The sequence below is a fragment of the Canis lupus genome, chromosome 4 (genome assembly GCF_048164855.1).
Source record: "Canis lupus baileyi chromosome 4, mCanLup2.hap1, whole genome shotgun sequence".
Classification (NCBI taxonomy): domain Eukaryota; kingdom Metazoa; phylum Chordata; class Mammalia; order Carnivora; family Canidae; genus Canis; species Canis lupus.
The window spans coordinates 69,279,205-69,292,684 of record NC_132841.1 but is presented as its reverse complement, the minus strand read 5'-3'; the positions used below and the strand labels follow the sequence as shown (position 1 = coordinate 69,292,684).

Genomic DNA, 13,480 nt, shown 5'->3' with positions numbered 1-13,480 from the left:
TGCTATTCCAAATTAGAGCTATTTGCTTCCTGATTACAAATTATTAGGATTAGATTTCATTAGCAATGGTCCTAGGAAATCTGAGTTGGTTTGGGGTCATAGTAAGTCCACAAGTAAGCACTATTCATAGAATACACATTTTTTAAAAAGATTTTATTTATTTATTAGAGAGAGAACACGAGGGGGGGTGGGGGTAGAGGGAGAAGCAGACTCCCCACTGAGCAGGAAGCCCATTGCGGGACTCAATCCCAGGACCCTGGGATCATGACCTGAGTTGAAAGCAGACACTTAACTGACTCAGCCACTCAGGCACCTGAATTCACATTTTCTGTTTCACTCATGTACTCTTTGAGTTTGCTATGAAGAACTCAAACTCGTGAGAAAGTTAGAAATGTGATCTGATTTTTTTCCAGTGACAGAATGACAGTTGACTTGTTAGTTATGTGGGAGATGCTAGGTATTCTCATCCTCCAGTTTTGAAATAAAGAAGAGAGATGATGCTTTGAGGTTTTGGAAACTCAAGTTATTATAAAATTAATTTTTGCTAATTTGGAAAAATGAACTCCCCCCCCCAACTTTCTTGTTCTTTTCAGAATTTTTAAAGCATGAGAATATAGAATGTACTCAATCTATAAGTGCAAGCAAGAATTCAGAAAACACTTTTTCCTCTAGAGAGAAACAGCCTGAGAGTCCTGAGATCACAGTGTCCTTTACAGAGAAAGAACACCATGATATGGGAACCTCTGAGTCCTTCAGGGACAAGAAGACTAGTCATAAAGGAACTGCTTGGGCCTCCAGGGAAAATGAAAAGGAAGACAACACACCCAAAGTCACATCGCCTGAATATGAGAACACTGAATATGAAATTCCAGCAACTATTGCTTATTTACAGGATGGACAGAACACTGAATATGAAATTTCCAGCAAACCTGAATATGAAATTCCAACAACTATTGCTTATTTACAGGATGGACAGAGATACGAGGAGCCAGATGATTCTTTATACTTAGGAAAAGAGGAATATCTAGAATCTGCTGAATACTTTGAAGATGCAGAGCCCACTGTGGAAGAAGAGGATTATAATGACTCAGAGCACAGTGTTTATGATGGCGAGGAGGATACTGCATATTCAGAAACCGCACACTTCTCAGATGAAGAACAGAGCTATGAAGATTCAGAAACTGGCATGTTATTGGAGGAAGAGGGGGAGGAGGCAGAGGAGGAGGAGAAAAGGATTGAAGGTATGGGAATGATATGTGATAATTAGTTGGCAACAACTTATTTTTAGGTTTCCATGTCATAATGGGGAGAAGGGGTGAGGAAAGGCACCGATGTCAGCAGAAAAGCAGTTACTCAGAGATTCTTTATGCCTGCCTAACCTGGGAGTTCCTTAGAGGCAGGTATTGACAGAGAGGAATACTCAGGACCTACACAATGGTGGACAGTATACCCAAAAATAAATACTGATTGTCAGCTTATAGGTTTCTACAGTCACCACCATGGTACGTATAAGTTGCTAACCACTAATTTTAGGTGTTATCTTCTATTGCTCAAATTGAGCCTCTTCTGTCCTATTAGTGCCTTTATAACCAATGAGATATGGAGGTTATAGGCCTAACTACTGAAGTGAAAATCAGAGAGGAGCCTGTGATGAATGGATAAGAGCCCAAAGTAGTGTTACTTGACTTGATCTAGTCATAAATTGTCATCTTGGTAAGGGAAATTAGATCAGTATCTTTAATTGGAATATTTCTGAATGAAAATTCAAAAACCAACAAATGCTTCATTTGGAGAGGTATTGTCCATGAAAATAAATATCACCAAGTACTGAGTAGAGGAGGGAAAGGTAACTATTCTCTCCCATTCAGTTCACATACTGGGGATTCATCATCTGGTCCTAGGTAGGAGAGAGTAATGTCCTCCTCATCACACTTTGTTTTAGTTTGCAAGGGCTGCTGGAGTGAAGTGCCGCAAGTGGAGAGCTTCACCAGCAAACAACACAAATGTGTTATCTCAGTTTGGAGGCTAGAAGGGTGACATCAAGGTGTCTACAAGGTTGATTACTTGTGAAGGCTGTCAAGGAGAATCTGTTCCTAGTTTCTGGTGGTTCGCTGGAAATCTTTGGCATTCTTTGGCTCTTAAAAATATTGCTCTTATCCGCCTTCATCTTCACACCATGGTCTCCCTGAATGCATTTCTCTAGGTCCAAATTTTCCCTTTTATAGGACATTAGTCATAATGGATGGGGGCCCACCCTAATGACCTCATCCTTTTTTTTTTAAAGATTTTTATTTCCTTATTTGACATAGAGAGAGCACTAGCAGGGCATAGCAGGCAAAGGGAGAGAGAGAAGCAGAAGCAGGCTCTCTGCTGAATAGAGAGCCTGATGTGGGGCTCCATCCCAGGGTCCCAGGATCATAACCTGAGCTGAAGGCAGACCTTTAACCAACTGAGCTACCCAGGTGCCCCCCCCAATAGCCTCAGCTTAACTAATTTTATCTGCAATGACCCTATTTCCAAATAATGTCACATCCTGAGGTACTGGGGTGAGGATTTCAACATATGAATTTGAGGGGTACATAATTTAACTCACAACACTAATCTTGTCCCATCCCTGTATCTTCCCAGTCCATAGTCATTTCTAGGCTTCATTCTTAATTTTTATTTATTTACATATTTCACATATTGTATAGGGTTGACTTAATTATTATAGTATCATCATTATTCTGCAAAAACCCCTTTTGTCTGTTTATTACATTTTTATTCATTCTCCATTCCTCCATAGGTAACATTCTAATATTATGATGTGTTTCTTGCATGTTACTCGTTAGTTTGTATGATCTTGTTTTCTGTATCAGTTATTTATTGCAATAGTGCTGCATAACAAAGCATATCAAAACAATCAGAGTGTCTGTAGTTAGTTAGGCAGCTTTTATGGTCTTTCCTGGGTTTATTCATGTGTCTCTGGTCAGCTGGCTATAGGCTAGTCTGTCATCTCCTGGCAGACTAGTCTGGACTTATTCTCAGACTAGATGGGGCATATTCTTATGGTGAGGACAGAAGAGTATAAGAGAGAGAAGATGAGAGAGAGGGAGAGAGAGACAGAGACAGAGAGGAGGAGGTGTAGGCTTAGAACTATCATGCCACCTATATTAGTTTCCTAGGGCTCACCAAAGTACTACAAAGGTACACCAAGGTACACAAAGTATACCAAGGGTGGTTTAGAACAATGGGAAATTTATTGTCTTACAGTTATGGAGGCCAGAGATCTGAAACCAAGGCGTTAGCAGGGTCATACCCTCTCTGCGGGCATTAGGAAAGGAGTTGGTCCAGTCTTATCTCCTTCTTCTCTGGTAGCCTCAGTTATTTCCTGGCTTATAGATGACCATCTAATATGTGTCTTCAAATCATTTTCCCTCTGTGCATGTCTCTGTTTTCAAATTTCCCCTCTTTGTAAGCCTATCAGTCATACTGGATGGGGTCCCAACCTAATGACCTCATGTTAACTTGACCTCTGTAAAGATTTTATTGACACATAAGGTTACATTCTGAGATACCGGGGACTTCAACACAATTTTTTTTGTGTGTGGGGGGAAGGGGAGAACCACAGTTCAACTCATAACACCATCACTTCTGCCACATTCTGTTAGTCAAAGTATGTCACAAAGACAGTGCAAATTCAAGGGCTAGGGAAAAATAGATACCACTTCTTACAAAGTAATATTTCAGAAAGCCAAAACATATCCAGAAAGCCATTAACTGGGGCTATTTTTTGCAATCAATCTAACACCTTTAGTGAAACATGTCAAGAAAAGTTTCAATAATAATGTAGTTATGATTTACTGTGTAATTCTAATAGCTAACCAATCCAATCTAGTTGACTGGAGACATGTGGCTGTCCTCTGTAATATTTATTTGTCTATACAGTTAGGGACTGAAAAAAAATCCAAACTCATCTGATTTATTTTTTTAAATGTTTTATTTATTTATTCATGAGAGACAGAGAGACAGAGAGACAGAGAGAGAGACAGAGACAGAGGCAGAGACACAGGCAAGGGAGAAGCAGGCTCCATGCAGGGAGTCCGATGCGGGATTCGATCCCAGGACCCCAGGATCATGCCCTGAGCCAAAGGTAGGTGCTAAACTGCTGAGCCACCTGAGGATCCCCCCAAATTCATCTGATTTAAAGGAGAAGAGTCATCATGCTTTTTGTTATGCTAAATTTCATGACAAAAAAAAAAAATCAGTGTCAAATCTGTGTCTCAGGAAGGCTTACGGTGTTGCTCTATGTGCCCTGCACTGTATAAGGTCAACTTGTATATAGACTGTATCAATCTACTCCCTTCACTTCCTCCTTATAGTTGAGTTCATCCAGTGGTAGGAACCCATAGATTTACCATTTCCTGTGCCCTTTCTCTCTTCCTGAGGGTCCAAGTTTTAATGTGATGTTTCCCATTAGCCTGAGAATTTTATTTATTACTTCTTGTAGTGCACATCTGCTGGTGGGAAATTCTTTTGGGTTTTGTTTATTGAAAAAATGTCTTTATTTTGCTTTCATTCCAGAAGGATATTTTTGCTAGCTATAGAATTATAGATTGGCCATTTTTCTGTCTTCAGCACTTTATAGATGCCATTCCTTTGTGTTTTGGCTTCCATTGTTTCTGATGCTAAGTCTGCAGTTTTTTGGTTGTTGTTGTTGTTGTTGTTGTTGTTGTTTTAAATCATTGTTCCCTGGGATCCCTGGGTGGCGCAGCGGTTTGGCGCCTGCCTTTGGCCCAGGGCATGATCCTGGAGACCCGGGATCGAATCCCACATCGGGCTCCCAGTGTATGGAGCCTGCTTCTCCCTCTACCTGTGTCTCTGCCTCTCTCTCTCTCTCTCTGTGACTATCATAAGTAAATAAAATAAAAAAAAAATAAATAAATCATTGTTCCCTGTAGGTGTCATTTTTATTCTGGCTGATTTCAAGATTTTTTTCTTAAAATTTTTTTAGCAGTTGACTCACATATAATTTTCTTTGTTTTATCTTCCTTAGGGTTTGGAGAGTTTTATGAATCTGTAAAACTTTTATTTTAAACCAAATTTGGAAAATCTTCAGCCACTATTTATCCAAATAGTTCTTTCTGTTCTGTTTGCTCCCTTCTCTCTGAGACTACAAGTACATGTATGTTAAAGTTTTTGATATTGTTATGTGGGTTCCTAAGACTTTATACATTTTTTATTTAATATTTTCCCTCTCTATCCATCAGATTGAATCATTTCAATTGCTAAATCTTTAAGTATACAGACTTACCTTCTGTAATTTCCAATCTGCAGTTAAGTCCCTCTACTGATTTTTAAAAATTTAGATATTGTGATTTTTAGTTCTAGAATTTCTATTTTGTTAATACTTTTTGCTTTATCCTGGAGATTTCTATTTAATCATTCATTATGAACTTATTTTATTTTACATTCTTAAGAGTAGTTAAGGCTTTAAAATTCTTACATGCTAGGGGCACCAGGGTGGCTCAATTGAATGTCCAACTCTTGATTTCAGCTCAGGGATGATCTCAGGGTCATGAGATTGAGCCCTGCATTGGATTCTGTGCTCAGTGGGAAATCTACTGGAGATTCTCTCTCTCTTTCTCTCTCCCTCTACCCACCCTCCCCCCCACGCCCCCCTGCCACTCACATATATGTGCTCTCTCTTTCTCTCTAAAATAAATAAATCTTTAAAAAATAAAATAAAATTCTTAAATGCTAAATCCAATATCTGGGTCAGTCTCCATGATAGAGTATTGGTTATATGTTCTATTTCTTCCTATGTTTGTTAAGTTTGGATTGTGTCCTAACTATTGTGTTATCATGACAGGTTGTAGAGACTCTAGATTGTTAAATATCTCCAAAGAGTCTTAATTTTTTTTATCTGTTTTAGTTTCCAGTTAACCTAACTGGACTCAAATTCAAAATTTTCTTTTCAGTGGGTGGCAGCTAAAATCTCTGATCATTTCTTTTTGCCTTAGCTGGGCAATTTTCATGAGTCTTAAATTTATAATAATGTATTGAGTTCTAGATACTATTGCTTTTTAACTTTTTTCCCTTTATCCAACTCTGTGCTTATTGACTGTATCATTGTTGCTGTGTATAAAACTTACTTTGTTGCTTCTTGGTGGTATCCCAAATGAGCTCCATAGTAGCCCTGTTATTAGGAGGAGGTGTATACCTTGACAATACTAGGCATCTTGGCTTGGGCTGTGTGGGTACTGGTTTTTGTGCTGAAGAAACAGAGGATTGTTGTCCAAAGACAAAATAAGTGATAGGCAAGAGCAGTGAGCAACCTTTCACTGTCTCCTCTGGACCCTTTTTGGTAGCCTCAACTACTCCCTCATCTTCTTACCCCAAAACATATTCCAACCAAGCAACTTTTAGACCACCCAAGGATTTTGTTGAGTTACCTTTGTTAATTCTTAAAATCTATACTTTTTGCTCACTTCTGTTGTTTCTTCCAGCCAATTAAAAAAAAAATATATATATATATACATATATATTTATTTTAGAGAGAGAGCACTGGAGGAGGAACAGAGTGAGAGAGAGGATCTCAAGCAGATTCTCCACTGAGCCCAGATCCCAATGCAGGACTCAATCCCACAATTCTGAGATCACAACCTGAGCCAAAATCAAGAGTCAGATACTTAACCAACTGAGCCATTCAGGCAGCCTTCTCCCAGGTTATTTTTATAGGGGACCCAAGAATCTTATGCTAGTTCGCCATCTACCAGGAATAGAAAATGCTCTCTGGTCTTCCTTCTCTACCAAGCACTGTATCTGTATTCTCAAGAAGTGGTTGGGGGGGGGGGGGGGGCGGGTAATATTAGAAAATAGGAGATCGGGAGAAATTAGGTACAACACATAAATTTTGAGAAAAGTTTATTTATTTATTTTTATTTTTATTTTTTTTGAGAAAAGTTTAATGGAAATAAAATCTTACATTTCTCCAAACTTTAGCAAGAGATGTATTTAAAAAATAATTCAGTATAAACCTAGAAAATTCCTCATACATGTATATCATGAATTACTAACAACGTTTTTCATTGCTGTATATAAACATTAATCAAAAAATTGGAAAACCTAAATGATCATCAGTAGACAATGGTTAAATAAGTAATGGTCCCCATCTGAATCATGAAATATGATGGATTAGCTAAAATGAATTTAGTCAGTCTGTATATAAAGTTATTTAGAAGAATTTGCAAAGTACCATTAAGTGAAAGAAGTTTAAGAATCATTTGTTTAGGATCCCTGGGTGGTGCAGCGGTTTGGCGCCTGCCTTTGGCCCAGGGCGCGATCCTGGAGACCCGGGATCGAATCCCACATCAGGCTCCCGGTGCATGGAGCCTGCTTCTCCCTCTGCCTATGTCTCTGCCTCTCTCTCTCTCTGTGACTATCATAAATAAATAAAAAAATTAAAAAAAAAAAAAGAATCATTTGTTTAGTATAATATAATTTATGTAAAAATAAAATAGCATCCACTAAACCAAACGATATATTTCTCTATATGCATGCATACTTATATCCTTGCATGTCATAAGGATGGGAAGCAAACATATGTAACATATTGAAATCTGTCAGAAGGAAAGTGGAATTGGCAGAATGGCAAAAGGGAACTTTCACTTTATTTGTGTTGTTCCATCTTTTTACAATGAAAATGTTAATTATTTATTTACTTAATTTTAAAAGTCCGTGAAAGAAGCTTAGTCTCTGAATGTAACATTCACCGGGTATCTTTTTCCTTACAGAAAGAAAAAAAGTGTTTAAAGATGTCCTGTCATGTTTGAACATGGACAGGAGCAGAAAGCTTTTGCCAGATGTTGTTAAACAATTCTCCTTAGATCGAGGATGTATGTGGACACCTGAGACTCCAGGGGACTTAGCCTGGAATTTCCTGATGAAAGTTCAAGCTCTGGATGTGACAGCCAGAGATGCAATCCTCAGACACAAGTTTCCGGGTGAGGATGGCAAAGAGGAATTGCTGGCTGGAATAGAGAATTTGGAAGTTAGAGACATACAAACCATTAATCCATTGGATGTTCTTTGTGCCTCTATGCTCTGCTCAGACAGCTCTTTGCAGCGTGAAGTCATGTCAAACATGTACCAGTGCCAGTTTGCTCTTCCCCTGCTCCTGCCAGATGCAGAAAACAACAAAAGCATCTTAATGCTAGGAGCCATGAAGGACATTGTGAAAAAGTGGTCAACACAGTCTTTAGGAGGGCCTACAGGGGACACAGAAAAGTTTCTGAAGATGCCTGTCCTCTCCTTTGTGCGCCTAGGACACTGTAACTTCTCCAAGTCCAGAATCCTCAACAGACTGCTTGATCCTGCCCAACTGAAATCACACAAAATCTTTTTCCATCAGGATTTTACTGTCCCAGTGCTTCCCCGACAAATCTCTGATGGCCTGGTTGAGATAATGTGGCATTTTCCGGATAGCAATGGTCCAAAGAAAGACCTCAGTTTTTTCCAAAAGCCTGTTGCTCTGGCCAATCTTCGTGGAGACCTAGAAAGTTTTTGGACACAGTTTGGTTTTTTGGTGGAAGTTTCCTCAGCTGTGTTTTTTTTCACTGACTACCTAGGTGAGAAGGAATGGGACTTGCTAATGTTTTTAGGAGAAGCTGCCACTGAAAGATTCTACTTTGTTCTCAGTCCCCAAGCCCAGGAGAGTGAAGAGGTTCAGCTTTTCCAGAGGGTTCTAAATTTGAAGCCATCACAGCTACTCTTTTGGGAGGGGGAGGAAGCTGGAGAGAGAGGAAAGAATATGGAGCATCTTCAAACTGCTCTGCAAGAAGTGATGTCATCTTCACTCAGATATGTGTCCATGGAGGACATGGGCTCCCTGGCCAGGGAGTTGGGAATCCAGGTAGACCAAGACTTTGAGAACGTTCAGGTAATTCATAGTTGCCCTAGTGAAAACTTGGCTAGAACAGCTAGAGATGAGAGACAACAAAGACACAGTCAACCAGAAAGCTCACCTGAAGCTCCAACTGAGATGCCTGTAAGAGAGCCTGGGGCTAGCTGGAATCCTCAGAATTTCCACCATACCCCAGTATTCTTGCCTCATCTGGAAAATTCCTGTCCTTTACCAACCAGAATTGGAGGTAACTTTAACCATGTTCCTTTGAAAGCCCCCTGGGTTATGGGCTTCCACTTTGGGTCAGAGCAGAGGTCTAAGTGGTTCCGTCCCTGGCCCTTTCAGAAAATGAGGGACCGTGGTCGAGGTGAAGGTTTTAGATTTCAGTACTTCCAACCCCAGAGGTTTTATTCACCCGAAAGATTTATGAAATTTTCAAGAACGGCTTGGAGACATCACATGAATACATTTGGGAGACCACTAAGACCTATGTTTCAGCATGTACAGGCCTGGCCTAAGAGACCACAGACAATGGGAGCTCTTGAAAGATCTGGGGCAGTGGTCTCCCATGTAGGGCACTTCCATTCCCTGGGTGTACAGCTAGTGGGAACAGTTGGGAAGCCACAGCTTAAGCATGCCTACGTCCAGAGGACACAACCAACTAGGGCAACTGGGAAACTTATGAAAACAATATCCCCAAATGAAGGTCTTTACCCTCAGGCCTCTCAACCAGCAGGAGTCATACAAAAGCCTTTAAGATCTGCTTCTCAGCAAGGAGCCAAACTGAAGACACAGGATGGACCTTCAAATCCAGCTTTCCAAATGGGATCCTATCCCAAGTCCAATAGCAAATGTTTACCCAGCTCTCAGTTCCCATCCAACCAGCCCAAGCCATCCCAATCTATGCCCTCTCAACCCAAACCCACTCAAGCAAAACCCACTCAGTACCGGCCTTCCCAAGCTAAACCCTCCCAGCCCAGACCCACTCAGCCCCACCCCTTCCAACCCAAACCCACTCAAACAAAACCCACTCAGCCCCAGCCCTCACAAGCTAAACCCTCTCAGCCCAGACCCACTCAGCCAAAGCCCTCCCAACCCAAACCCACTCAGCCCCAACCTTCACAAGCTAAACCTCCTCAGCCCAGACCCACTCAGCCCAAACCATGCCCACCCAAGCCCTCCCAATCTAAACCTTCTCAGCCCAGACCGACTCAACCCAAGTCATGTAGGACCAGTCCTTCACAGGCTAAGACATATAATCCAAGGGCAGGAAAACGTTAGTTTTCATAGTTGTTTCTAGAGAACTATGAGACAAATCCTTCACCCCAGCCATTGCTATCATACATTAACCTAAAGAAGAAAGGCAGTGATGATAAGAGATTATCATCATTAGCATGACACAGAAAAAAAAAAAAGATATGCACAGCCTAACTGGTATCATTAAAATATCTGTAAGAATTGTGTTCACCAAAAGGAAAAATATGAAAAGAATTGAGAATAGAATCAAGCAGTAAATAAATTAACTGAATCCAACCTTGAGTATTAGGTAGTATATAACCTGAATTCGAGGAATGGGGCTGTTGAGATTACTCCATAAAATAAGGCTCACGCATCTTCAGTGTTGCAAGAAAAACTAGATGTTGGCTACTCCAGAAGTATCTTGGTCAAAACTTTTTGGTTCAGTATCAGCCACCAAGCAGATAATCTTGTTTGTTTGGGATGTTTAAATCATTTTTACTTCTGATGACAGCTCCAATTTGCTTGGATAATGTAACTCATTTGGCCTTTACATGCAGAAATAATGAGCTAAAAACCAATGAAATAAATGATTTTGCACTAACTTGGGTATGATCTGTGAATGTTTTATATGTAAATTATTTGTAATAGTTAAGATAATTTGGCTTATTAAAAAACCTATCCTCATGATTTCAAGTTAAAATGTATAATTGAATTTTTAATTTTAGAGTTACAAAGCTTGTAGAAAGCATTGCAATGTTTAAGAGAACTTAAAATTCACAAAATTTACAATTTTACTTTATTAGATTCATTACTATCCTAAACATTTGGCTAAGTTCTGCCAGTTACAAGCATAAGTGAAAGGAATATATTAAACTTAAAATATTTAAGTTTAATTAAGTTTGTAAAAGATACCAAATATTAATAAAAGACCACTTCAAAGATTGATATTAAAATTCACTAGATTTAGAAATTAAATAATGAGATTCGTAAGTTGGATTAAGACCTCTGGTTTTTGAACTCATAACTCTTATAAAATTAATACTAGTTTTAAGTACTAAAATGGCCCCACATTGTCTTCATTGGGTTAATTTTTTTTTCTTTTTCAAGGATGCCAAGGGAAAAAATCATATTGATAAATAGATGAAAAACGATCTTTGAAAAGGAAGAACTAATTTCTGAAAACATTCTCATACTACAATAGGCATCCTTCACTTATGCATGTTTTAAACAAGAAACTATTGAGTATTTAGAGGGTGTTAAATCTTTAAAGTTACTGTAAGGATGAAGAAAGAAAGGATTATGCATGTAGGTTTTTGTCTTTATCTTTTCTTTCTTTCTTTTTTTTTTCCTTTTTTTTTTAGAGATTTATTTATTTATTTATGATAGACATAGAGAGAGAGAGAGGGAGGCAGAGACACAGGAGGAGGGAGAAGCAGGCTCCATGCCAGGAGCCCGACGTGGGACTCGATCCCGGGACTCCAGGACCGCGCCCTGGACCAGAGGCAGGTGCTAAACCACTGAGCCACCCAGGGATCCCCTGTCTTTATCTTTTCAAGAGAAAAAGCATAACTAGTGTTCATAACTACAGAATCTTTGGTGTAAAAGTGGAGTTCCTCAGTGAAAATAATCTTGTTGTTTAAACTTTTGAAATGAGCAATACTTTGTGATATTTTAAAAAACATTTTACTGAATCCTTCTTCAAGATTAGTTCCTGGAGAATTATTTGTCACCAACAGATTCTGTATTAGTCTGGGTCTCAACAATACCCATATGGTACATTCAATTTGGACACTTCGAGGAGAGATTTCATAAAGGAACTATTTATAAAGGGTTGGACAAGATGTAAAAACAGCGCAAAAGAGAATGAAGTGCCATGGATCTAGTAAAAGTAAGGCACATTGCCCACCCTAAGATCCAAAGGGAGAGAGGGGGTAGTGTTTTCCCTAGTCAGAAGAGCTGTGTGGGAAGGATCTTGGGGCTGGTTGGTTGAGGGGGACAACAGGCTGCAGTGACCTGCAGGGAGCTGCCCAAGAGAGTATGTACTCCACAACTTGGATCCCCAGTGCATCCCCTAGGCCAAAGCCAACCAGAAACCAGAGAACAAGGAGTCCACCTAGGCAGTTCGTGTTGGCCAGTCTTAGGGTTCAAAGCAGGGTAGAAAGTGACTCTGGAGGGGCAAACAGGTGCTGCTTAGCAGATTCCTCCCTTTCCATCTCATTCTTCCTTTTTTCACCTTTCTGCCTTCTCTTGCATTTATTTCTTCAGTAGGAACTGAGAAGACATGGAAAGAGAATGAGAAATCCTGCTATGGTCATGAGATCCTATAAATCTGTTTCCTCTTTATTATAAAACTATAAGCTCATATATAGTTTCAAAAATGCAGAAATAGGCAAAGAAGAAAATAAAATAAAAATAGTCTGTGATCTCATAACTCAGAATAATTGGTAATGTAGTCCTCTAACTCACTAATAACATTTTCATATATTTTTTCTATGTAAATACATTTACAGGGGCAGCCTGGGTGGCTCAGCGGCTTAGCGCTGCCTTCAGCCTAGGGTGTGATCCTAGAGCCCCGGGATCGAGTCCTTCGTTAGGCTCCCTGCATGGGGCCTGCTTCTCCCTCTGCCTGTCTCTCTCTCTCTCTCTCTCTCTCTGTCTCTCATGAATAAATAAATAAAATATTAAAAAAATAAAAAATATATATATTTACAGGTATCAATCAGGGTTGAATGTGGCAAAATCAAATACAGTGTTGGGGCAGGTAATATAAACAGTATGAAATATTGGTTTTCCAGATGTCTTAAGAAAGTGTGAATTTAAGACATAAAATATAGTTTAAGGGCATCTTTATGTAATACACAAGTTTGATTGTTTTAAGTCACACATGCTAAAACTCAGAACCATTTATTTTATGTGTATTATTTACCAAACTGAGAGCATTCAATTTGAACCTGACTTTTTTTTGTTGGTAGATTGAAGAGTCTACCCAATGACTTAACCTTTTTCAACACCTGAAAGTCCTTTCTTAAACACCTTAAATCAATTTTTATTTTATACAGGACTCCAAATAAAGATTACTTTTTTTTTCAACATTGGAAAAAGCATGTTCTTTGTTGAGATGCTTAAAAGGAGTATAGTCCAATGTGATACAGAGACTGGCATTAGGGGCAAAGCTGCCTCATAAATTGTACTAGCCCCCCAAAACTAGGCTTTACCCACATGCATGGTGACCTTCTGCATTTCCTTACGTCTTAGAATTTTTTATAGTCCCCTTTGTGACTAAGGTATAGGTTTCTTTTTATTTGCTATATAGGGTCCATGTAAGCAAAGTGTCTATTGGGGAGGATAAACATGACA

General features: G+C 39.3%; 1 protein-coding gene across 4 annotated transcripts in view; it reads left to right on the top strand.

Annotated features, from left to right (window-relative positions):
* CARD6 (caspase recruitment domain family member 6) overlaps positions 1–10,724 on the top strand; it is a 41,111-nt gene extending 30,387 nt beyond the window's left edge. For 2 of the 4 annotated variants that reach the window (XM_072824782.1, XM_072824781.1), the window contains exons 2-3: positions 594–1,241; positions 7,776–10,724. In XM_072824782.1, the coding sequence (XP_072680883.1) occupies positions 734–1,241; positions 7,776–10,165 (2,898 nt within the window). In that variant the 5' untranslated portion in view covers positions 594–733 and the 3' untranslated portion in view covers positions 10,166–10,724. The remainder of the gene's footprint in view (positions 1–593; positions 1,242–7,775) is intronic. The other 2 variants (XM_072824784.1, XM_072824783.1) reach the window with 1 other exon arrangement.
* Positions 10,725–13,480: the final 2,756 nt, after the last annotated feature.